At 43.9% G+C, this 23120-nt stretch overlaps 1 protein-coding gene across 3 annotated transcripts in view; it reads right to left on the reverse strand.

Annotated features, from left to right (window-relative positions):
• LOC135114033 (uncharacterized) overlaps nt 1-23120 on the reverse strand; it is a 148100-nt gene that overhangs the window by 23043 nt on the left and 101937 nt on the right. For 2 of the 3 annotated variants that reach the window (XM_064029674.1, XM_064029673.1), the window contains exons 3-9: nt 14338-14349; nt 12884-13106; nt 12479-12631; nt 12244-12297; nt 5985-6113; nt 5697-5849; nt 35-163 (exon numbers count right to left, since the gene is read on the reverse strand). In XM_064029674.1, coding sequence (XP_063885744.1) covers nt 35-163; nt 5697-5849; nt 5985-6113; nt 12244-12297; nt 12479-12631; nt 12884-13106; nt 14338-14349 — 853 coding nt within the window. The remainder of the gene's footprint in view (nt 1-34; nt 164-5696; nt 5850-5984; nt 6114-12243; nt 12298-12478; nt 12632-12883; nt 13107-14337; nt 14350-23120) is intronic. The other variant, XM_064029675.1, reaches the window with a different exon arrangement.

Genomic DNA, 23120 nt, shown 5'->3' on the forward strand with positions numbered 1-23120 from the left:
AAGGGGCGATGGAGCGTGGAGGCGGAGTACTCACAGTGCACCTCGACAGTGAAGGTCTTGTTGGCGTTGGGCGGGATGCCGTTGTACGCCTCGCAGATGTACGTGCCCGTGTGGACCCTGTGCACGTGCGTCAGGTTGAGCATACGTCCAGTCACCGAGCCATCTGAGAGAGAGAGAGAGAGAGAGAGAGAGAGAGAGAGAGAGAGAGAGAGAGAGAGAGAGACGAGATGAGATGAGATATATTATTGTATCTGAAATGGAAAATGTTAATCATACATTTTGATTTGCCCTCCGCCAAAAAACTAGAGTATGAAGAGATCGTTAATTAGTATGATCACTGTCATGGCTTCTTTTCAAGCTTAACGAAACTGATGCAAGTTAAGAGTAAGGTTGTGAAGGCTAGTGACGGTAAAAGGGATGGTCGAAAAGTTCAGATCTTTTTAGGGCCTGTAGTTGTATTCTAGCCAACAAAATCGTGTAGAGTTGCTTAAAAGTAACGTGTCATAATTTCCTGTCAGAATGAAATGGGGGACTGCGTTGCTAAACTGACATTGACTGATTATTTTGCAATAGCCACATGGAATGAAGGAAATTAATTTGTTTAATCTGTAAAAAAAAAAAAAAAAAGTAATGTTCGTCATGAATACTTCAAGGAGGGAATGCAAAGAAATAACAAGAGGCAGTGAAGCCCACTTGGTTTTTTAATGCTGACTTCATGGAATTAATTACTACCTTCTGACCACGAGGCGAGGCAAAGTGAAGTGTGTGCTTGAATCTCATGAAGGAAAGAGAAACACAAGCACGCAGGAAGCGAACAAACAATGAGAGAATGGAGCGTATTAACAATGAAGGAAGTAGTAAGAGGGTAATTAACTTAAGACTTCAGACCACGTATCCGCACTTACTGAAGAGAACGGATGGAAACCAAGGAAAAACACACTCAAACTCCTGATAAGACGTGGACCAGACAGCTCTGATGCAATGCCACTCGCTAGTCATTGCAACAAGCGACGTGCTCTCAGAAGCGAAGGATGAGAGAAGGATTGAAAACAAAGCAGGAATGAAAAAGAAGTAGGATAATTAACTCGGCAAACAAGAGAGATGCGCAACGTATACGTCATCATAACAGAAAAAAAATAAACAATGGCAGAAATGTAAAGGCGACACAGAAGAGAGGCGGTGAAGACTGAAACGTATGAAATGCCCGATTCGTTTCACCAACTTTGTGTTTTGTTTCCTCTTCTGAAAATCTGCTCCATTTTCCTACAGAACAAATGGTTTCAGATACGAGTGAGACTGAGGAAATCCCTGGTGTGTGAATTCAATTTGATAAGTTAAGAAACAAGATCATGGAGAGTTAGTGAAGCGAATCTTAACCACAACTCGAGTTTATGGATGTAGTTAAGGCGACACCACGTAAATATATAGAGTTTTGATAAGTATAGGAACATTCTCCACAAAACAGAATACTTGTAATGATAAACAAGGCGATGCTGACGGTGATAGACACGGACGCTATTCGCATGTATGTTCATTACTGCAGAAATCAATTGTTACAAGGAACAGATCACTGTGAAGTCCACCGCGAGGAATGGACCACTACGAGGGATGGGTAATGGCGAAGGATGTCAGTTATGGGGTGACTGCTAAGGGTAGATCACTGTAATGGGTGAGTCACGGTAATGAACAGGGCAAGGAGATGATGGATGGCTCACTGCAAGGGTTGGGTGATGACAAGGGATGGGTTAAGACAATGGAAGAGTCACTAAGGAGTGGGACAGAGGAGCTCATGGGTCACAGGACATGAGTCACGATAATGGATCTGTCACGGCAATAGATGGGTCACAGTAGTGGATGCGTCAGTTACTGGGCCACTGGGAGGGTTGTATCACGGAAAAATCAGTGAAGTACAGGAGAGACTTAACCAGGAGAGATGTATTAGCTGTGCCAAAGCAATAAATAGATCACAACAGAGGATGGGTCACAGTAATGGATACGTCAGTTAGTGGGCGACTGGTATGGTTGTGTCAGGGTAGTATCAGTGAAGTGCAGGAGAGACTTAACCGGGAAAGATGTATTAGACTCCAATGTCAACTCGCCCGACTGTACAATGAATGTGTATTAGTTGCCTGGAAAGAAAGAAAACAAAAGAAAAAAATAATAAACGGTCCAGCAGACTTAACTATGAAAATCGTGGAATGCTTCAAAGTGCCGCTTGCAATAAATTTGTTCCCAGCGGCTTATTGTCCTTTTACAGTAGTACCGCAAATAGAAATGGCGTGCTGGTCGAATAGGATTCAGAATACGGGCGACGGAGTTTCGAAATAAATGGTCAAACAGCGGATCCTGCCTACGCTACCAGCCATCCAGTGGAAATATCATCAGACTCTCGTATTTTGTGCACAGGCTCCACTGGTACGGAAAGGACGAGATCTGAGTGGACTTCCGTGTGTTTGTGCTTGCTTGAAAAGAATAAAAAAAATATTAAGAAGATGGTCAGTAGCGCTAGTTACATAAGCTTGACCTAAAGAAGCACAGGTGACTTATGTGAGTAGTTACGTAAGCTTCCATTAATTATTCATGCTTGTACTGAAGAAATATTGATCTGTAATAGTAGTTAGGCGTGTTAGGTCTAGTTAGGCAATGCTTACACTTAGCTGGCAGAGTTAATCAGTAGTTGTAAGAACGTATGCTTGTACCAGATAATTATGCTTCTACCAAAGTGATATGTATGCGTGTACTTTGGTGTTTTACCAAAGAAAATGATTGATCGTGGCATACAACAGATCTTTAGCCGTGGAATTACAAGAAGATGATATCCAACCAAGATAAAAGGTGAACAGTTGACAGATGACAGGCGCTCTCTCTCTTTCTTTTGCCTCTTGTGGCTGAATGGTGAATAATGAACAGCGTCTCCCCTTTTTCTTTCTTTTGAAGCTAAAGGTTGATTGTCTGATTGGTTTGATTAATGCGCTGCAGCTCTGGCACCACATGGCGCTGTCTAAATCTGTAGAACGGTATTTTTCCCTTCTGAATGAAAGAATGAATCATTTTTTCCTCGGTAAAATATTTCCGTAATCTTCTTTCATCAGGATATCTTTATGGTAATGGCTGAATGACGGCTGGGGTGAGGAACGGAGATGAAAAGATGAAAGAGAAGGACGGAGGGAAAGAAAGAAGAAGGATGACGGCACACTCGTCTGGGGAGCTGTCTGCCGCAGGAATCGATGGAGCAGACTGTCGGTCGGGAGGATGTAGGGTGATGCGTGTTGGGTGACGATTGTGGCGGGGACATGGTAGTCGCCGCACACCTGCTGAGCAATATCCGATTTGATTGATGCATGCTGCGGGGCGCTTGTGTCCCGTCACGGCCGCGACATGCCTGGCTTGATTTTGCATATCGTTTATTTATTTTCATCATTGAGTTCCTTCCATGTATTTTTTTTCTTTTTGTCATCTTAACAACTATGACATGCTGCGCCATAGGATCGTGTTGCTACGACGCATTAAATAATCAAACCATTTATATAGATAGAACATGTTAATGATATACTCTTAACATATCGCTGTGAAGTACGAGTGTAGTAGTCGCCGCTTAATCATCTGGCAGTCCGTGGCCCAAACTAGGAACCATATTCTGAAACATCTGACAGCATCCCGACTACTTTCATAAGGCTCTTTAGTTGAAGTCACACGAGCTTTTAAGGGTGTTATTACGGTTCTAGTGATAAATTGACAAGATTTCTACATTACTGACAGGAGAAGCAGTCTTGAGAACCAGGCTGATCCTAGCGGTGGCCTTTTAAGATAGTCGTGGTGAGAAAACAAAGTGTTTCTAAATACGGGTCTAAATGGTTATCTATTTATCCCCTGCACCGCTACCACAGCTAACAGTGAAAGGCGCGGGTCGCAGAGCACCGCCATAAATACTTTGTAGAAACGTTTGGCCGAACACCGCCCGCTCCAAGCATAGTAACTCATCGCGGCGAGGCTGTAACCCTTCCGACACCAGGCATGTAAAGGAGCACAACTCAGAGACCAGAGGACGCTGTGCTTGCCTCGTAAAAGGGAACGTAACGGTGTGGGTTCCTTATGCAGATGCCGGGGATCTTGCTGCACGTTTCTTTACCGACAGCCTCCGAATCGTAATACTTGGGCGAACACTGAGTTAGACAAAGTAAAGACTAAAAATCAGTTTGAAGATGTCGTAAATTCTGAATAATAGAAATTTATTCGAAGTACAGTAGATAGAAATGAGTTTGTGGAATGTTTTAGCATCGAGCAAGTTTCTTTTGTCAGAGGAACCGAAATACAGATCAAACAAAAACAGAAACCGCTTGAACAACATTGTAAACCAGGAAGCACCGCAGCGACGAGTAAACAAGCGTAACTACTGTGGTCGCCTACTCGTGTTTCAGCTATGGCCAAGATGACGACCCTCTCTGTGTGCTGCGGATAAAAAAAAAAGCTGCAACAGTGGAGCCGTGGAGCCGCAGCACAGTTTTAGCACACCAGACCTCATTAGTGGAGGCAATACATTTTTGGCGTGGTATTCACATGGGGTTCCTCGGCCCCCACTCATTACCAGCGTGCATGGCGGGCCCGGGCTGTGCCGACTGGGAGGGCGGTGCACATAACAGAGAGATGCGGACCATGTATGTACCAGGAGGGCGGCTGTGACGGTGTTTGGGTATTACAGTACTGGTGGTGGAGTTGGTAGATGTATTAGTAGTGGTGGTAGTAGTAGCAGTAACAGTAGTAACTAACATTTTATAGTTGTAGTAGTGATAACACATTTTTAAATTTATATAATCACCCTCACAGCAACTACTACCACCACAACTGTGACCTGACACTAGTACAGGACAGAGAAGCACCAATATCATTAGTATAGCCGATGGTTCTACAAGGAAACGGTGCATAAAGCCAGTATTGTCGCTCCCTCCTCCTCCTCCCTCTCCTCTGTGAACTACCCGTGAGAGGCGGAGGCATTGACCGTGTGCTCCATTACTTCCCTGTCGCCCTGCCGCCATCTGTCCCTCCACTCAGTCAGTCGCTGCACTCCATTGCTAGTTGAAGCTTCCTATCGGCGGTGGACACTCCATGAATTGGTAACGTGAGGATACTGAGGATTGATTGATAGCACTGTGTCTGTTCCTCCCTCGCCAAGTGCTCGACTCTGTATGTGTGTGTGTGTGTGTGTGTGTGTGTGTGTGTGGGGAATTGTCTAGACTGAGTAAGGTTGGCGAGATACATACTAATGGGAGGAGGAAGAGGAGGAGGTAATTGTGGTAGAAAAGAGGAAGATGGGAATGAAATGAATAAAGACATAATAATAATAACCAGTGGAAATGATGGTATAATAACATGAAAGGAGGAGGAGAAGAAAAGAGGAAGAGGAAAAAGATACTGAATAAAAAAGGGATACTGAAATGAACATAAACAAAGAGAGGGTAAAGGAAAGCAAACGGGAACACAACACAGCGAGCAAGAGAGAGAGAGAGAGAGAGAGAGAGAGAGAGAGAGAAAGAGAGAGAGAGGTGGCTGGAGTGAACCGGGAGCATAACGAGGAGTATTGGTGATCCCTGCCATTGTACGAGTCCTCATTAGCGGCGGGGGAGGAGAGAGAAAATTTGAGAAGGAGGAAGGGGAAGAAATGGAGGCGCAAGAACGGATAGTGTGATTTTAATACTCACCCTTCCACTGTCCGACGGGAATGACACCACCGTCTGAGCGGGTCCACTCCACCTGCGGCAGCGGCTCGCCCTCCGCCTGGCACCTCAGCCTCAGGTTGTCGCCTTCCCGCACCACGATGGGCCGCCGCTCCCGCCGCCGCGACCCATCCGCGCCTGCAGGAAAGGACGGGAGGAGGACAGGAGTGTAAATTTGGCTTTTCGGTCTCTCTCTCTCTCTCTCTCTCTCTCTCTCTCTCTCTCTCTCTCTCTCTCTCTCTCTCTCTCTCTCTCTCTCTCTCTCTCTCTCACCTGCTATGGAGGGCGCGATGAGCAGCTCAGTGACGGACTCGTTGTTGACCCTGTAAGCGCAAATGCCAGGCAGACCCGCATCACCTGGCGTGCCGTTCTTACCTCGGCGACCGCGCGGCCCGGCGATACCTGGCAGGGAGAGAGAACGTTAGTCAGATTAGTGGAGTGACAAGATTACTGGGGATTACAGAGGATTTCACGCAGTAACCGGTCATACTTGGCTGTTTGATTTCGCTGTACTACGCTGCACCATTATTGTACATATTGTTATAGAGAAAAGTGTAATCCACGGGTATTTTTGTTTGTGTAGAGAGAGAGAGAGAGAGAGAGAGAGAGAGAGAGAGAGAGAGAGAGAGAGAGAGAGAGAGAGAGAGAGAGAGAGAGCTATTATTTATTTTTATTATTATTATTATTATTTATTATTATTATTATTACTATTATTATCTTGTAGCTTCTTTTCCTCCTCCTCTTTCTTCTTTTCATTATCTTTTATCATTATTATTATTATTATTATTATTATTATTATTATTATTATTATTATTATTATTATTATTATTATTATTATTATTATTATCATTATTATTATTAGTTATTATTATTATTATTATTATTATTTTATCATAATTATTTTGTTTAATTACTGTCATCGTCATTATCATCATCATCATCAACATTGCCCGTCTCTTTCTTCTCGTCGTCCTCCCCCTCCCCCTCCTCCTCCTCCCAGCTCGCAATATCACACCGATGGCTTAATTAAGGCAATATTCACCTCAGAACGACTCTATGCTAATATGGGTTACCGGGTATGTGTGTGTGTGTGTGTGTGTGTGTGTGTGGAGGGGAAGGAGGAAGAAAAGAAACCTAACACCTATTCTAATGAAATAGCGCAAGGTTACCAAGAACTCAACAATTAACTTGAAACTCCTTCCCTACCCACACTTTTCATACTCTTCCCATCTCACTCTTCATAACTTCCACCACTACTACTACTACTACTACTCCTTCATCTTTCAGTTCCTCCTACCTTTTCCTCCCATTTCCCCTTGCTTCTCCATTCCCTTCCCCCCATCTCCGCTGCCCTATGAAAACCGGGGGAGTGATGGCTAAGGGTTTCAATATTCTTGTGTAGGTTTAATTTCCTGGTCTGGGTTTCAGCGGCTGACGCGTCTGGTGTCTCTGCAGCTTGGTGTGCTAGGAAGGAGGAAGCTGCGAAGGGCTGTCTGGTTGGTATTGGAGTGTGGATGCTGCTTTCTCAATGCCTGACTTCCGTGTGTGTGTGTGTGTGTGTGTGTGTGTGTAATAACTTCTATTTGTTTCTGTATTTTTATTATTTTGTCTTTCTTCTTTGTGTCAATATCGCATTTATTTGTTTTTTTTATTAGTTTCATTGTTTTATCTATATATGGTTCCTTTCCGTTTTATTTATTTATTTATTTTTTTTTTTTGTTCATTGTCGTGTCTTTATTCAGTCTTGTTTCTTTTAATTGTTAAATATATACATTTTTTTTTATAATGTGGCATGATTTATTTTATTGCTTTTATTTATTTTCATCTATTGTATTATAGTGTTATTGTTTTTTTTTTTCCTTATCTTCTCTTTTTCCGTGTCGCTCGGTCCTTCTTCGTCGTTTCCCTTGTCCTCTTTCTTTGTCCAGATTAGCAGCATTTGATAATATATTCGTGGCAATAATAATAACAATAATAATAATAATAATAATAATAATGTGTTTAATCGTCGTAACTTTAATTCACATTCACCGAACATTTCAGCAGATTCACAGTTCGTATCACCAATCGAGTTGTAATACGGAGAAACTAATTCTCACATCCGTAGGCGAGAGAGCGAGAGCAAGGCCGAGACCGAGAGCCAAAGCGAGGGAGGGAACGTATGACCTTTCTCACTCACTTTGTGTTTAGCTAATAATATTTTTCTTAGTTTTATATTTATGGTCATCAACTGAGTAACTTTTCTCATCCACTTTGTCTGTGTATAGCGCTTTCCCCGAGTCTCAAGTCCTCTGATGTGCTGGCAGTCCATTAATTGCCGGGTTTTGCTAGGAAATGGTTGGCACTTCAGAGGACTTTAAGATTGAGAGGAAATACAGGATTGAGAGGAAATACGAGGCACGGTGGAAGTCAGTGCAGCATGTCAACCGGCTACTGGCTATGATTTTGTTATTTCTTGTCCCGGTAAAGTCAGCAGTTACGTCAACTTACATTAATCTGTCTCCATGGAAATATTTTGTCATTGTTCGTTGACTCAGCCTCTTTGCTTCAGAGTGCAAAAAAATACGTGAATTGATGCAGTCTTTCAAATACTTGCTTTATTTTTTCTTGGGATCGGGATCGTGCATGTTTAATTTTTCCTCACGTAAGAGCAGAGTGGAATATTTTTTTTACTTTCTTTATCTTCTTAGTCCTTATGGTTCTCTTATCGTACATATATTTCTTTTTATTTTCCTAGCTTTTTCATTTTTCAACGTATAACAGCATTGTGGAGTTTTTTTTCTTTTTTACTTTATCTTCTTAGTCCTTATGGTGCTCTCTTCATTATAATTTCTTCCTTGGAACACCGTTGCCCAGAAATTTTCACCATAGCATACCTGAAGAGCCTATCTGAATTGCTGCTGCCTTCAGATGCCTCCTTGTTCTCATTTTAAGGATCACTTTCTTTTCTTTCTTTTCTTTACGCAGATCGCGGGCCATTCATTGCATTTTCCTCCGTGGAGCAGCAGCACTACGTAGATGGGTACGTATTTTCCTTCTTTTTTTTTTAACATTTTTACTTTGTTTTTATTCAGTGACACACATTCTCGTGAAATAGCGCGCGACCCCCTTCAGCGGGCAATCAGGTGAGTGGGCAGCCGTACAGGTGTTTTTCGCCGCCCCTGCTGAAGTGATCCTGATGGAAAAGGATGCTTTTATGTCGCGAGGAGTTGTTGTGTTGCGAACTCGCCTGTCACTGTCACTCTTGATCACCTTATGTCTGGAATTTGATGGTTCTCTTAATATGGTTGCTTCTTAAAGTCTATTTGTTATATTTGGCAGTGCGCAGTCTTGTTCATTTAGTCTAGCACTGCGCAATCTTCTTGTCTTCGTTATCTTTAACAGTGCGCAATCTTCTTTCCCATTTGATCTTTAGCACTGCGCAATTCAGCACTGCGTATTCTTTTGTCCGTGTTATCTTAGCATTGTGCAGTCTTCTTGTCCGAGGCCAATCTCAAGATGTAGCTCAACCACTTAGCTCTCCTTCGTTCAGGTTTAGTTCGTCACATGTTTTGAAACGCGGCCCCTGCATTAAACGATCAAGTAACGGAAATTTTTTACTTCAGTTCGTAATGTTCATGTCTAGGAAAAATAAATCGGAAATATTTAGTGGAATGAATCAAGTAATCATAACTTCAATTCATAAAATTTGTTGCAGAGGGGAAAAAAAATGTCGATTAGAAATATTTAATCGGAATGAATTGCGTATCAATACTTCAGTTCGCATTTTTTTTTTTAGGAAAGGAGCAAAGTATATCTGGGTCAGGAAAGGAGCAAAGTATATCTGGGTCAGAAAATATTTAAGTGGAGTGATTAAAATGTTTTCTACTCAGTATTTTTATATTCACCTTATCCATCTCCATGTATTTCAGTGCAAATGAAAATTTCTCTATAAAACACTTTGGCAACAGGAATTATTAACGTATCGACAGCCAATAACATTAAGAAATTTATTATTACAGTATCATCTGTACAACGTTTGACGAATTATTGAGCAATATATCAAATACAGGCATTAATAGTTTTGAACTACTTGATCACTCATTTCTCAGTGTTGTCAGATGTCTTTAGAAATTATATCATACATTTACATTAGACCACATTACTAGGATCGAGAGGAAGCTATAGCAGTGAAAAGGGTTCCTGTAAATATTCACGACACTGACAGTTGAGAAGCAGATTGCCACTTCCCCCTCACAGCGTCTCCTGACACGCCAAACTGCTTTCCTAAGTACACCAAATATCAGCATCGCAAACTTGTGTGTGTCTCGCCGCCACGACCTGCTGCTGACTGGCTCACCTCCTCCCGGTCACTGATCATTGACACGCCACAAAAATTCTTCTCACTCTCAACGCATTTTGGAATCGAGAGAAAGATGTGAAGCGTCATTATTTTTAGGACGCCCGGGCCATCACCACTGCCTCCGCCTCCACTCAGTGAAGTAAAGCTGTGTTTGCTCCCCTCACAGCGCCGTTGATTTAGGCCACTTCTTTCGACAGTCAACAGGTTAGATCCATCGGGTGCTATTTACCCAGCCGTTAAAACTGCTGAGTGTCTGCTATGTTTTAAGTTGTAATGGTTTAATGCTGCAGAACGTATATACCGAGTCCTCCAGGAAACTTAGAGCAGGAGTGCGGTGTCTTTTCAGAGCCGCTTAAGACCCTCCTCAGTAACTCTTTCCCTGACATTCATGACCTCCTTGCGCCGCCAAACTATCATTCATTCGTAGTAATTCATTAGTTTGTGTCGTAAATCAACTTTCAGTAGACTAATCAAATCTCATTCACAACAGCCATCCACATTCACTCCCAGAATCCTATAGACACACACACGCACATGCACACACACACAGTAAGTAACATATGTTGTTCAGGGAGGTATATGCAGGCACAAGTCACATTTGTATTTGAACCAGGGGAAGGTAACTGAGGTGTGCTCGGTGTTTCCAGTACGGGTGAGCCGCAGGCCTGAGGCTCGGGTGCTGAGAGAAGGCAGGCAACACACCCTCCATCAGGAGTATTCGTGTTATATGCTCGCGCGTGAACACATTTCAGGGAAGCATCTCTAGAATTCGTGTGGTTCTGACGCATCACTGTTAAATATGTTTATATAAAAAGAAATGTGGCGACATATCACTGTCATCATCATTGTTACCTGCATCAGCCTTAAATTTCTTCAGAAGTTGCTGAACTGTGAAATGAAAGGTTTCACTCATGTGGAATGAAAATCGGTGAAATTGTCTAGAAAATCCAAATTTTATGAATATATCTATCTATATTCCTCTACCTATCCGTCTGTCTATATATAAAGACGGCTCCCTACTTGATGAAGCAGTTTTCCTACCTATATCTCTTAACAAAAGTTTAATCTGTCATCCTTTTTCATGGCAGCTGTCATTAGCTAGAGCTGCCTCTGACGTGTCTTAGGTCGCCTACTTCCTTTCCCCCTCCACATCCCCCTTCCCGTCCCTCTTCCTCACCCCATGCTTCTCATTCCTCCACATTCTCTCTCTCTCTCTCTCTCTCTCTCTCTCTCTCTCTCTCTCTCTCTCTCTCTCTCTCTCTCTCTCTCTCTCTCTCTCTCTCTCTCTCTCTCTCTCTCTCTCTCTAACATGTACATTCAGGACAGTATATAACACACACACACACACACACACACACACACACACACACACACACAGTGATGGGATACATAATGTCATAAATATGATAAAACTTTGAAGTGTGTGTGAGTGGTCTCGCTCGCTCGTAAAACCAATGCTCATCATTAAAGTACAGTCTGAGGGGCGACAGCACTCGCGCCATCCTGCAGCTCGGCTCTCCTGTCATATTTATGTTCATTGCATCAGAGTTGACTCTTAATGTGCGCTAATGAGGGAACCGCGTCTCAGATTTCGCCTTTCGCAATTAGCAGGTTCCCTCTACTCCATTATGTCAGACAGTGCTGTAATGGAAGAGCACTTTTGCCGCTATATTGCATCCACACAAAGGGAAGGAGAGGCGGACGCAACGAGTTCTTGTTATTGGCTTGACTTTATGGTTAATAATTATGAGGCGTTTTGAACGAGACTTGAAGTTGTCCTGAGTTATGCCCTGCTGGTGAGGTTTTTGAATAGCCTGTATATGTAGTAAGGAGGAAAATACTGCCCTGAGCCTTCGAATTATGTTCTACTGATGGAATTTTCGACTGATTTGTATATAAAGGTAACAGGTTGCTCTGACAGGTACGGTGTGGCTAGACTGTACATTTGTCAGGTATTGTGTGGCAAGGTTGTATGCATTTTAGTTCGGGTGGAGCTGGTTGTGTTCTCTGATGGATATGATTAGGTTACATGTATTCTACTTTGGGTGTATAAGCAGGGTGTATATGTCCTATTTACTGTGTAGCAAGGTGTATTCTCGGTTGGCTACGGCTAGTGTATATATTCCAGTTATTGTGTAGCTAGGGTGTATTCTGGGCAGGGCGCCGTCAGTGTGTAGGGTCAGGACTTACCTCTCAAGCCTGGAGGTCCGCGGGCGCCCTTCTCCCCCTTGGTGCCGGGAATACCTGAGGGAAGGAAGCAAGCCGTGTGATAAGGGTTCCAATGCAGACAGCTTTATTTATTGCCACAAAATAGCGGAGGGAAAAATTAGACTGTTACTGCCGAACTAGGAACCATACTCATAAAATACTACTACTACTACTACTACTACTACTACTATTACAGAACCACCACTACTACACTCACCGTCGATGCCATCCCTGCCATCTTTTCCCGCCGACCCGTTGAACCCTGACAGTCCGTCCATACCCGGCGTCCCGTCCAGCCCATTGCGACCCGGGATGCCGTCCAGGCCAGGCTCGCCAGGCAGCCCGTCCCGCCCGTCCAGCCCCGGCACACCTGCATGGGAGAGGCCGTGCACCTACTGAACACTGCATGACAGTAGATGTGAAGGCAGATATCATCCCATCCACACACACACACACACACACACACACACACACACACACACACACACACACCGAATTACCTCATTAAGTATTCATAGTTTCATTCTTCTAATATTACTTGTCGCGTTTTTTAATTTCTTTGTGTGTGTGTGTGTGTGTGTGTGTGTGCGTGCAGTGTTTGACGGTGCGCCCCCTACAGTACCTGGAAGACCAATCTCTCCCTTGGGTCCCCTCATGCCTGGTGGTCCGGGCTTCCCGTGCTCCCCCTTAGGGCCGACGGGTCCTCGCTGACCCGGTAGCCCTCGGTCACCCCGCTCCCCATCGCGGCCAGGGTCCCCAGGCGCACCCACGGGGCCAGTGTCTCCAGCTGGGCCAGGCGGGCAGGAGGCGTGGGTGCGGGTGCAGAATTCCTGGATGGCTTCGTACTGTGGGGAGGGAAGGGCACGGCACTGTTAGAGACGTGTCATCATCATCTTACTGATATTAGCATTAGTATTACTACTGTTACCACCACCACTAGTGTTACCACCACTGCTACTACCACCACCACCACCACTACTTTGACAAGTAAAGCGCCTCTCACCACCCCCATCAGATGCTCGCTAGAGTGTACCATATCACCCTCCCTCGTCCCCTTCACGCGCTCCCCCTGAGTACATACAAATTTCCCAGTGAAACAAGAGCGAACCCTTGAAATACTCGGCCCTCTCGCCCACCACGCGCCTGCTGCACCGCCTTTTTATGGAGACACGAGGGAAAACATGCACATCGCCACCCGCTGTGCCGGCTGGCGGGAATGAGCAGCGGTGAGGGGGGAGCAAGCCGTGTACTTACCATGTGCTTGTCCTGGCGGCGTGAGGGGTAGTGTGGAGAGGAAGATTAGCGTGTTAGAAGTGACTGCTTAGAAAAAGTCAAGGAGGCGGATTACTTGTAGGTTTTAATAAGTATTTTAACATATGATTTAAGTAGTCATGAGAGTTCTTTGGGATTATTAAGAGAGTGTTAATAATGACTGCGAGACCTTGGAATAATGTCAAGCAGGCACATTACTGGTAACTTTTTAAGGAGTGCAAATGTTTAGCATGTGCTTAAGGTTACATACAATGCTCTTTGGGTTTAATATTTAAGAGGAACTTGTTATTAGTGACTTAAGCTTTGGGATGCTGTTAAGGAGGAAGGTTAGCAGCAATATTAAACCCTGTGACTGCTGTGGTTTGACATTCTACCCCCCCACCCTGCGTGATAGGATAGGCTGGTTCAGAGTATTACTTGGAAAGCCACCACTGACAGCAAGAGAGATGAGCGAATAGTTAAAATGAAAACTGACTAATGTTTGCAGTTTTATATACACTCAGTAAAATTTAGACGAGTACTAATGAAATAAAAATATCATCATACTGTCATTAGCAGTCAAAAGGTTAAGACGCTTTTAGCATGTAAAGTAGGTTAACATGAAAGCTCATTAAGATGAACATTTAAGAGGAACTAAAGCAGGAGTTTGTGCAGTAAGGAAAAGTTATCTATGCCTTCTTGAATACATTATGTGATACTTTGGGCTGGGTTGGCTTTCACAGATAGACGTAAACACCAAGTTACTGCCTAATGTCCACGAATAACAACATTAAAAGCCTGTCTGTCCGTCAGCGGCATACTCACGTCGTCCTGGTCCTGGCAGCGTGCAAGGAACATCAGCGTTAGTGCACGTGCAGCGAAACGTAAAGGGGTTGTTGATTCACTCTGGCTAGATTTAACCAAAATGCATTTAGGTGCGTTTAGATATTTGAGTTTTCTTTAGATGTGCTTTCAGATGCGTTTAGGTGCGTTGATGTACTGAACAAAGGTGCGATTGAATGCGTTCAGATGCTTTGACAATGTAATGTGGAATGCGTTCAGAAGCGTTTATTTTTTGCTTTTACTAAACATCAGGCTGCGTTCAGATGCGTTCATTTGCATTATGATACCTTAAACTTAACGTTGTTTTCAGGCTCCTTCAGACACTTACTAAATTTAACAGATCTTTTCAACGCGTCCACATGCCTCGACTGAATCCTACGAAGGTTCGCTCAAATGCATTCAGATCTTTAACTAAACACAAAGGACTCGTTAAGTTTGCCTCTAGGAAATACGGAAGTGCTACGTTGTCAATATTTCGCCCTTCTTTATGAAGGGGAGGATAGGGAGGAGGAGGAGGAGGAGCACCACCAATAAGGATGAGCAAAGCCAATGGATAGGAAATAAGCTAGATGGAAAAGGATGAGGAGGAGGAGGAGGAGGATATGTGTGGAGAATCAGTGAGACGAAAGAAATAAGTGAGGAGGAAGACCATAAGTAAAGAGGAGGAGAGTAAATGAAGGGGAAAGCAATAAGTGCGGAGGAGGAGAATAAGTTGGGAGGAGAAGGAAATAACCTGCGAGGAGAAAGAAGAAAAGAGGAGGAGGAGAAGGAAGAAAAGGAGGAGGAGGAGGAGGAGGAAACCAAATCAGCTGCTGCGGCCACGTCTGCATCACACATACACACACACACACACACACACACACACACACACGATCTCTTCATATGTAACTCAGTACATGTCTGTCTATTTGCTTTGAAAGAAAAAAAAACAATAAAACGTGATACCTCTGAGTGATAAAGTAACAATAGACCTTTAGTAAAACGATACCTAAGGCCGTACTCGATTTTACAGTCATGGTCACTAATTAAGTCGAACAGTACGCCACCAATTTTTCTCTGTGCTTAGCGTTTTCCTTCAGTCTTAAGTCCTCTGATCCGCCGCCAGTCAATTCGTGGTCAATTTTTGTAAGGAGATTGCAGGCAGAATTACGAACGAGGGAAATGCGTAACACAGCGGAAGTTAGTGCAACAAGTTAACTGACTGCTAACCGTGACTGTAGCTCATCGTAAAGTTACCTGCATTGAAAGGGAAAGGTAAAAATAACTACAGTTTAATTTACCTAGAACTATTCAACTGCAGTGGACTGGTACTGGCTGTTGGGTAAAGTACTGAGGAAAGTAAAGTTTAAGATAACATCACAAGTAGAAGCAACCATACTTTTATTTACCTAAGTATAGTATAATTAAACTACAGTGGATTTACATTGGCTGAGGAATAAACTACTAAAAAATGTTAAGTTTAAGGACAATATAGATCTGGAGGAAGGAAGGAAGGAAGGAAGGATGTTTCGAAGGTCACGCCCCTCCCTGTACCGTGTCCCAGCGTGTTCCTCCACCCTTGAGGCGCCGCCAGCCGTGAGGTGAACAAGGCCAAGCTCCCATTGGGCATGTCACCTTAATTTAGCATTGTCTTCCTTGTGTGTTGGTGTCAGTTTCGGTGCTTCGTGCCCGACGGCACACGCGGCAGAGGCAAGGCGGCGATGGTTGTTTAATTAATGTTTTCCAGCGCCACATGTTCCTGGTGTCTGGTCGTCAGTATGTCAGTCAGCCAATCAGTCGCTCATTCATTTAGTTTATTAGTTTATTTATTTTTTAGCCAGAAAACCATAATGTTAATAGTTTTCCGACTGTGTGTGTGTGTGTGTGTGTGTGTGTGTGTGTGTGTGTGCATGCCAGCGCGCACAGGAGAGCGAGGAGGACGAACAGTATCAAACTCGTAACTTTTAAAGAGAGTAAAATATTTTGGCGGGTAGAGTATTTAGGAGCGTTATTTAAGGGTCGCGCTCCGGTGTCTTTGAGGTTCCGTTCCATAACTTGGTGCCAGCCGGATATATTGGCAGCATTTTAGTTACGATCACGCGCAGGGAAAATGTTGCATGAAGAGGCTCTTGGGACCGTGGCGGGACCTGCATGGCTGGCTGGGCAATTGTGGCGCAGATTCGCTCTTTAAGACTCTATGAGATTTGTACTTGACTGGAATGTGTATGTGTGTGTGTGTGTTTTCTAATGACGCTGATTTTCAAAGGTCACTGAGATGATTACTGGAGTTCTCATGACGTTTTTCCCCGTGATGGTCCAGAATCTTTGTTAAACTCTCTTGAAAACATCATTAAGACCATAGTAACTCCCACCCACTGATACCCGTTAAATCCAGTCAAGATACGACGACTCAGCGCTTGATAACACGGCTCATTATCATGCTGGAGTAGGAATCAAGTCCCTATATTAACGTAATCAAAACCTCTTCGTTATCTTTCCCATTAATTTACCCTTTAATTGCCATCGTTTATACGCTTCGTGGAATTGAATACACAGATTAAAACACTCTTCAGAAACTAGAAAAGAAACGCTTCAGTAAAGTTTCATTTAAGTTTCCCAATGCTCTAAAATCACAAGGGATTCAGAGGATGGAGAGAGTATATAGAGACACAATCTTGAGAGGAGCATCCAGGAGCGTCTTGAAACCCCCGCCGGCCTGAGATAGGATCGCCTTGTGCTTTAGATGCTCACGAGGCAATGCAGCCGCGATTGTTTCAGATAACGGGGCGGGAGTCGAGCCTCTGCCATCCAGTTAATGCGGTGATCAAAAATCTTACAGTGATTGGTGCCGGGAAAGCGCGTGGAGAGAGAGAGAGAAGAGGGTGAGGGTGAGGGAGAAGGAGGAAGCTCATTATCAGTTTCCAATATAAGGACTCGAGGAGGTGGAGGCGATAAAGAGCTGATGAAAAGAGACTTAAAGAGTGAGGTTGTGAGAGAATGCCACGCGGAGCCAGGATGGGGCGGGGCGTGATAGAGGACCTGTGGTGATACTGGGGGGAGGGGGGGGGAAACAAGACCAGGAGCCAGGCAGACAGTGCAGGTGAGGAAATAGGCAGAAAAATACTCTCTTTGCAATCCTTCACTAAAGTTAAACAAGAAAACTTATCCATTCATGTCGCACAAAGTTTACTCGACTTAATCCAACGGTAACGTGAAGGCAGTGCTCGTGTGTGTGTGTGTGTGTGTGTGTGTGGTAATATATAGAATCACGCATTTTAAAGAAACTCCTGTTGGTCGATTTAATCATTAGCTTACCAAGGCACACTGACGAGAGAGAGAGAGAGAGAGAGAGAGAGAGAGAGAGAGAGAGAGTAATATGAGCTATGTAACGAGATAGGCATTATGGAAAGGCGAGCAGTGGGTTGACGGTCTTTCCACCCACGACTTGTCATCCCCAGGTCTACCCTTTCCCACCGAGCCAGCCGTCCCCTCCCACGCTCGGATTTGTCCTTTCGTGCGTCCTCCCAAAGTTGGCAAGACGTAGACAGAAGGACAAACAGAGTAAGTAAGTTTATCCAGAAAGAGATGAAAGAATGGCGATTGTGTTTGTCTTGCGTCGGAAAGCAGGTAGACGTTGTGAGAGGTTAGGTAATGAGGGTTTAGGAAAGAGGGGAGGGAAAAGGCAGCAGGCAGGAGCAGTAGGAGTAGCAGAAGTAGCAGTAGAAGAAGCAGGAGAAGAGAATCCTGTTCCTATTGGTAAAAGTGAAGGACGATGCTGTAGTAAAGAAAGGCACGTTGAGAGATAAAGGGAACTAGATGTGCTGGGAGGGAATAGACGCTGCAGAAGGAAGGTGAGTATGATGTGTGAGCTTGTATCTGAAGAGGAATGAATATATTGTCTTGTTCTCTTATCATGACTGAACACGAGGAAGGAGAAGATGCATTCCTCTCTCTCTCTCTCTCTCTCTCTCTCTCTCTCTCTCTCTCTCTCTCTCTCTCTCTCTCTCTCTCTCTCTCTCTCTCTCGATTTCGCCTCGTTCTCACCTCCCGCTTTCATTCAGATTAGATTTCATTGTCTGTCTTTCTGTTTGTTTTGTCTCAGTGTGAATGTAATCTCTCTCTCTCTCTCTCTCTCTCTCTCTCTCTCTCTCTCTCTCTCTCTCTCTCTCTCTCTCTCTCTCTCTCTCTCTCTCTCTCTCTCTCTCTCGTCTTGTGAGGAAAATATTCAATATCCGGCGGAGAGAAGATAGGTGTATTTGTGGCGACTTTCTTCTTTCCTCTTGTGTTCTTCCTCTTTCTCATTCTTCTCTTTCCTTTCTCTTCTCATAGCTGTTTCTCTTCCTCCTCTTATTCCTATTTCTCTGTCTCTCTTCTGCCTCCTTCCCCTCCTCGTTCTTACTTCTAATAATTCTTTTTCGCCTTTCTTGCTCTCTGTTTTTTGTCGTCGTCTTGTTGTTGTTGTTGTTGTTGCTGTTGTTGTTGTTGTTGTTGTTGTTGTTGTTGTTGTTGTTGTCACCGCAGTCGTAATCGTCATCTTGCCCTTGCTTTTAATTTTCTTTCTTCATGTTATTTTCTTTCTTCATATTCGTTTGTGCTCCTTTTGTGTTCCCTTCTCCTCCTCCTCCTCCTCCTCCTCCTCCTCAGCTTTCCCGTGTCGTGTTTCTTAATGGCAGGAATGTACACATCATCTTAGTTTTCCTGTTGCTCTCTAGGTGGCATCCTTTAGCAGCTTCATGATCTAAATTCTCTGTCTCTTACGTATCTCCTTCCTCATCGCTCATTCATCCTCCTGCTATGCGGTGCTGAGCGAAGAACCGATCGGTAATAGAGATGACAGGATGGAATTAGAGTGAAACGTGTGTGTGTGTGTGTGTGTGTGTGTGTGTGTGTGTGTGTGTGTGTGTGCGTGTATGATAAATGAAGTGACGTTGCATTCATGTGTCTGTTTTCTCTCTCTCTCTCTCTCTCTCTCTCTCTCTCTCTCTCTCTCTCTCTCTCTCTCTCTCTCTCTCTCTCTCTCTCGTTCGTTTTCTTTTCACTAGCAGTATCTCATTATTAATAGATTTTACACAGGCAGTTCTATTAATTATCTTTTTATTCTCCCTCTCTCTCTCTCTCTCTCTCTCTCTCTCTCTCTCTCTCTCTCTCTCTCTCTCTCTCTCTCTCTCTCTCTCTCTCTCTCTCCATTTTGAGTGATGCAAGCACATTGAGAATTATTTGCGAGTCAGGCTGGTGCGGCTCACAATAAATTCACTGTGGTGCTTTCATTTACCAGACAGAACGGCCTTGTGGTGCGTTGTCTCCCAGCTGTCCTTCCCTCTCACTTATTTTTACGTGCTCAGTTACCGTGCGTATATGTGTCTGTCTCCATGTCTCCTGGCAGTGTATATTTTTGTTTGTTTTTGCTGTGTTTTATATGCCTGGCTACTCGTCTGCTGTCTGTGTCTTTATTTGCCGAATTCCTAACCATCTCTCTCTTTTTTTTTTTTTTTTGTGCGTGTATCTGCTTGTCTCCGTGTCTCCTGCCAGTGAGTTTCTTTCTTTCTTTTTTTTTTTTTTCGTCCGTCCGTGTTATATCCGTGGCCACTCGTCTGTCCTCTCTCTGTTTGGGTCTTTGGTTATTGATGTCTTTCTTTATTGGCCAAGTGTGTAACTATTTCTTTGTCAGATGTTTGTTCTGAGTGTTAAGGAAGAGACCCTTACCTTTCTAGAGTTACATTGAGGTGTTATCAGGAGACAATGACTGGTTACCTTAGTGATTAACCTAACTACGCCTCGACAACAACGGGATCGTGTGGTGAAATTGCTTAGAAGCTGCGAAAAAGTTCAGGCGAAGAGAAAAAATGAGAGAGAGAGAGAGAGAGGAGAGAGAGAGAGAGAGAGAGAGAGAGAGAGAGAGAGAGAGAGAGAGAGAGGAGAGAGAGAGAGAGAGAGCAAGGTGATGCATGGCGTGGACAGTCCCTCAGTGTCGTGGAGTAAGTGGTGTTCGGCCATGTGGTGCACCCAGGCGGGAAAGACGTGGATGGTGACTCGCCTGCATGATGCGTGACGAAGGCTTACTGAAGGAGGAGGGGGAGGTGCGCTGTGTCGAGGTGAGCTGTGTCGTGGCCTGTGATGGTGGCACGTGTGGGGAGGAATGACCAGCGAAACCAAGAGTAAGAAACAAATTATGGAAATACTCCGAATTTCCTGCAGTGTGGTAACTTAATTGGCCGACTCTTCGTTCTTCTTCCTCTATTTCTCCTTGGATGCGGCTTCGTGGGCGGACTTTTTAATTAACTTTTTGTACCCCTGACTGGTCTCCTTGAAAAGAAAAGAAAAAAAATGCATAATTTACATCAGAGTTCTCAAATTTGAGGTGGCTTGATTATTTTGAGGGGCAGAAAAATAAGTTCTAGATCCTTTTGCTGAAAGAAAATATAAGTTGACTGATTAAATTAGTGGTTCAAAACAAGAGGCTACATAGCGCCGTATATAAGTTTGCGTATATGGCGATTACAAGCTTAGATCACCGAAGTCTCCCCAAGAAGAAAATGAGAACCACCAATCTAGATATTACCCAGTGCCCCAAAATTGAGAACCACCAATCTATACATTACGAAATCCCCCAAAATTAAGAACCACCAATCTGGCCATCACGAACCCTCCAAAAAAACTAAGAACCAACAATCTAGACATCACGAGACACACCGAACACTGCTGCAGGAGAAACTAACACCAGTTAAGCGTCACGTGGCTCAAGTTGGAGTTAATTCTTTAAGTGGCAATGAAGAAAGTCCCTACGCGTGAAAGAATTAACACTTCATGCGGGACAAGTGCTTTAATTATAATACCAGAGCCTGGCCAGTAAAGGATAATTAAGTCGAGGGTTAGAGCGCAGTGAAGTGAGCCCGGGGAGGTAGTTGTGCTGCAATTCTGTTACATATGACTCAATAAGTGCGGGGAGCTGGGGGCACACTGGGAACTCAGCATATCAGGGAGGAGATGAGGACACGGGGATTGCGCTCGTTTAGTCTTAGGGGGAGAAATGAGATGACAAGGACGTGGTCAGGCTCGGTAACTGCTGGTGCTGCGTTTCCAAGTGGGAGAATGTTCATGGATAATAGGAAGGCATACACAGGAAGGACAGACTAAAGCAGGTTGGAGGATGTTCATGGATAGACACAGGAAGAACAAATACTAGCAAGTTAGAGACTGTTCATTGTTAACAGGAAGGAATACATAGAAGGAACAAACAGTAGTAGAACCGTTAAAAGATACGAAGCTGTTTGTTATAAGCTCCCCTTTCTAATCTCAAGTTAGTGATGTATTTACGTAGATATAAAAGAGAAAGTAGGTCGAAGAAAATGTGACATAGCGTTTTAGTGGAGTGGAATACGTAAAACCAGTGATCTGAAATAAGACTTCCACATTTTCTAACATTTAAGAATTGCCACGAGTGGAGTGAAGCTGAACTTTGTGAAAAAAAAAGAAAAAAGAGAAAAATCCAGCTTTCCTCACAATCAGCCTTTGAAAACTGACAGTCGCATCTCGTATTTCCTACTCTCTCTCTCTCTCTCTCTCTCTCTCTCTCTCTCTCTCTCTCTCTCTCTCTCTCTCTCTCTCTCTCTCTCTCTCTCTCTCTCTCTCTCTTGCTCTTTCACCTAGATAATCGCCTCATTTAGCCTAGTCAGAGAGCGAGAGAGAGAGAGAGAGAGAGAGAGAGAGAGAGAGAGAGAGAGAGAGAGAGAGAGAGAGAGAGAGAATCCTAGTTTTCTCCTAAGTGGCGTTCGTTGCACCTCTTCAGCGTGAGTGGTCTTCGAGATGGAACCTACGTGTGTGTGTGTGTGTGTGTGTGTGTGTGTGTGTGTGTGTGTGTTAATCCTCCAAAGGCATCTTTTTCTTAGTGTTTACCTCTTTCTGCTCTATTGTCCTTCCTTCTCTCTCCCCTTCCTGTTTTTCTTTTCTCCCTCCCTCATCTTTCTCTTTCCTTCTCTTTCACCTCATTCTTTCTTTACTTCCTTTTTCTCTTTACACTCTCTCTCTCTCTCTCTCTCTCTCTCTCTCTCTCTCTCTCTCTCTCTCTCTCTCTCTCTCTCTCTCTCTCTCTCTCTCTCTCTCTCTCTCTCTCTCTCTCTCATAACCTTTCAGCTGTAAGACCACCACCACCACCACCACCTCCACCACCACCACCATCCCTACCGCTTCCATTAACATCACGTCTGCTTACACTAAAACCGCCCCTTGTTTGTATGTGTTTCAAGCCTTTGGTGTGAAATTTCGTGCATGACTTTACTGTTTGTAGATGCTCACGTATTTTCTTTTAAAACCCTTTCCTCCTCTCTCTCTCTCTCTCTCTCTCTATGTGTGTGTGTGTGTGTGTGTGTTTGTAGAGGTTGCAATATGTAGATGTTTGTGCTTCATACGAATCTTATTATTTTAAACCAGAGTTGCAGCGTGAAGGAAATAGGCCAGGCGGAGGAAAAAGGCTGGACTTGGAATTTAGAAACGTGGATGAAGGAATGAAACAGACCGTGAAAGTAGAACAGACATGACTTTATAGTTTGAGAGAGAAAGGGATTTAAAATTGTGATAGGAACGAGGACTTCAAAAATGAGACAGACGCGATGAAGGTAAGACAGAGGATTGATGTAGAAAGAACTTGAAAATAAGACTGAGACATGATGCGGAGAATGAAATAAGAAACAGGACTTGAAAACGGAATGGAAGCAAGAAGTAAGGAGAAAATAATAGATAAATTGATAGATAGATGGATAGATTGACTGATTGATTACAAAAAAAAACTA

Source organism: Scylla paramamosain, chromosome 27, assembly GCF_035594125.1.
Source record: "Scylla paramamosain isolate STU-SP2022 chromosome 27, ASM3559412v1, whole genome shotgun sequence".
NCBI classification, from domain to species: Eukaryota; Metazoa; Arthropoda; class Malacostraca; order Decapoda; family Portunidae; genus Scylla; species Scylla paramamosain.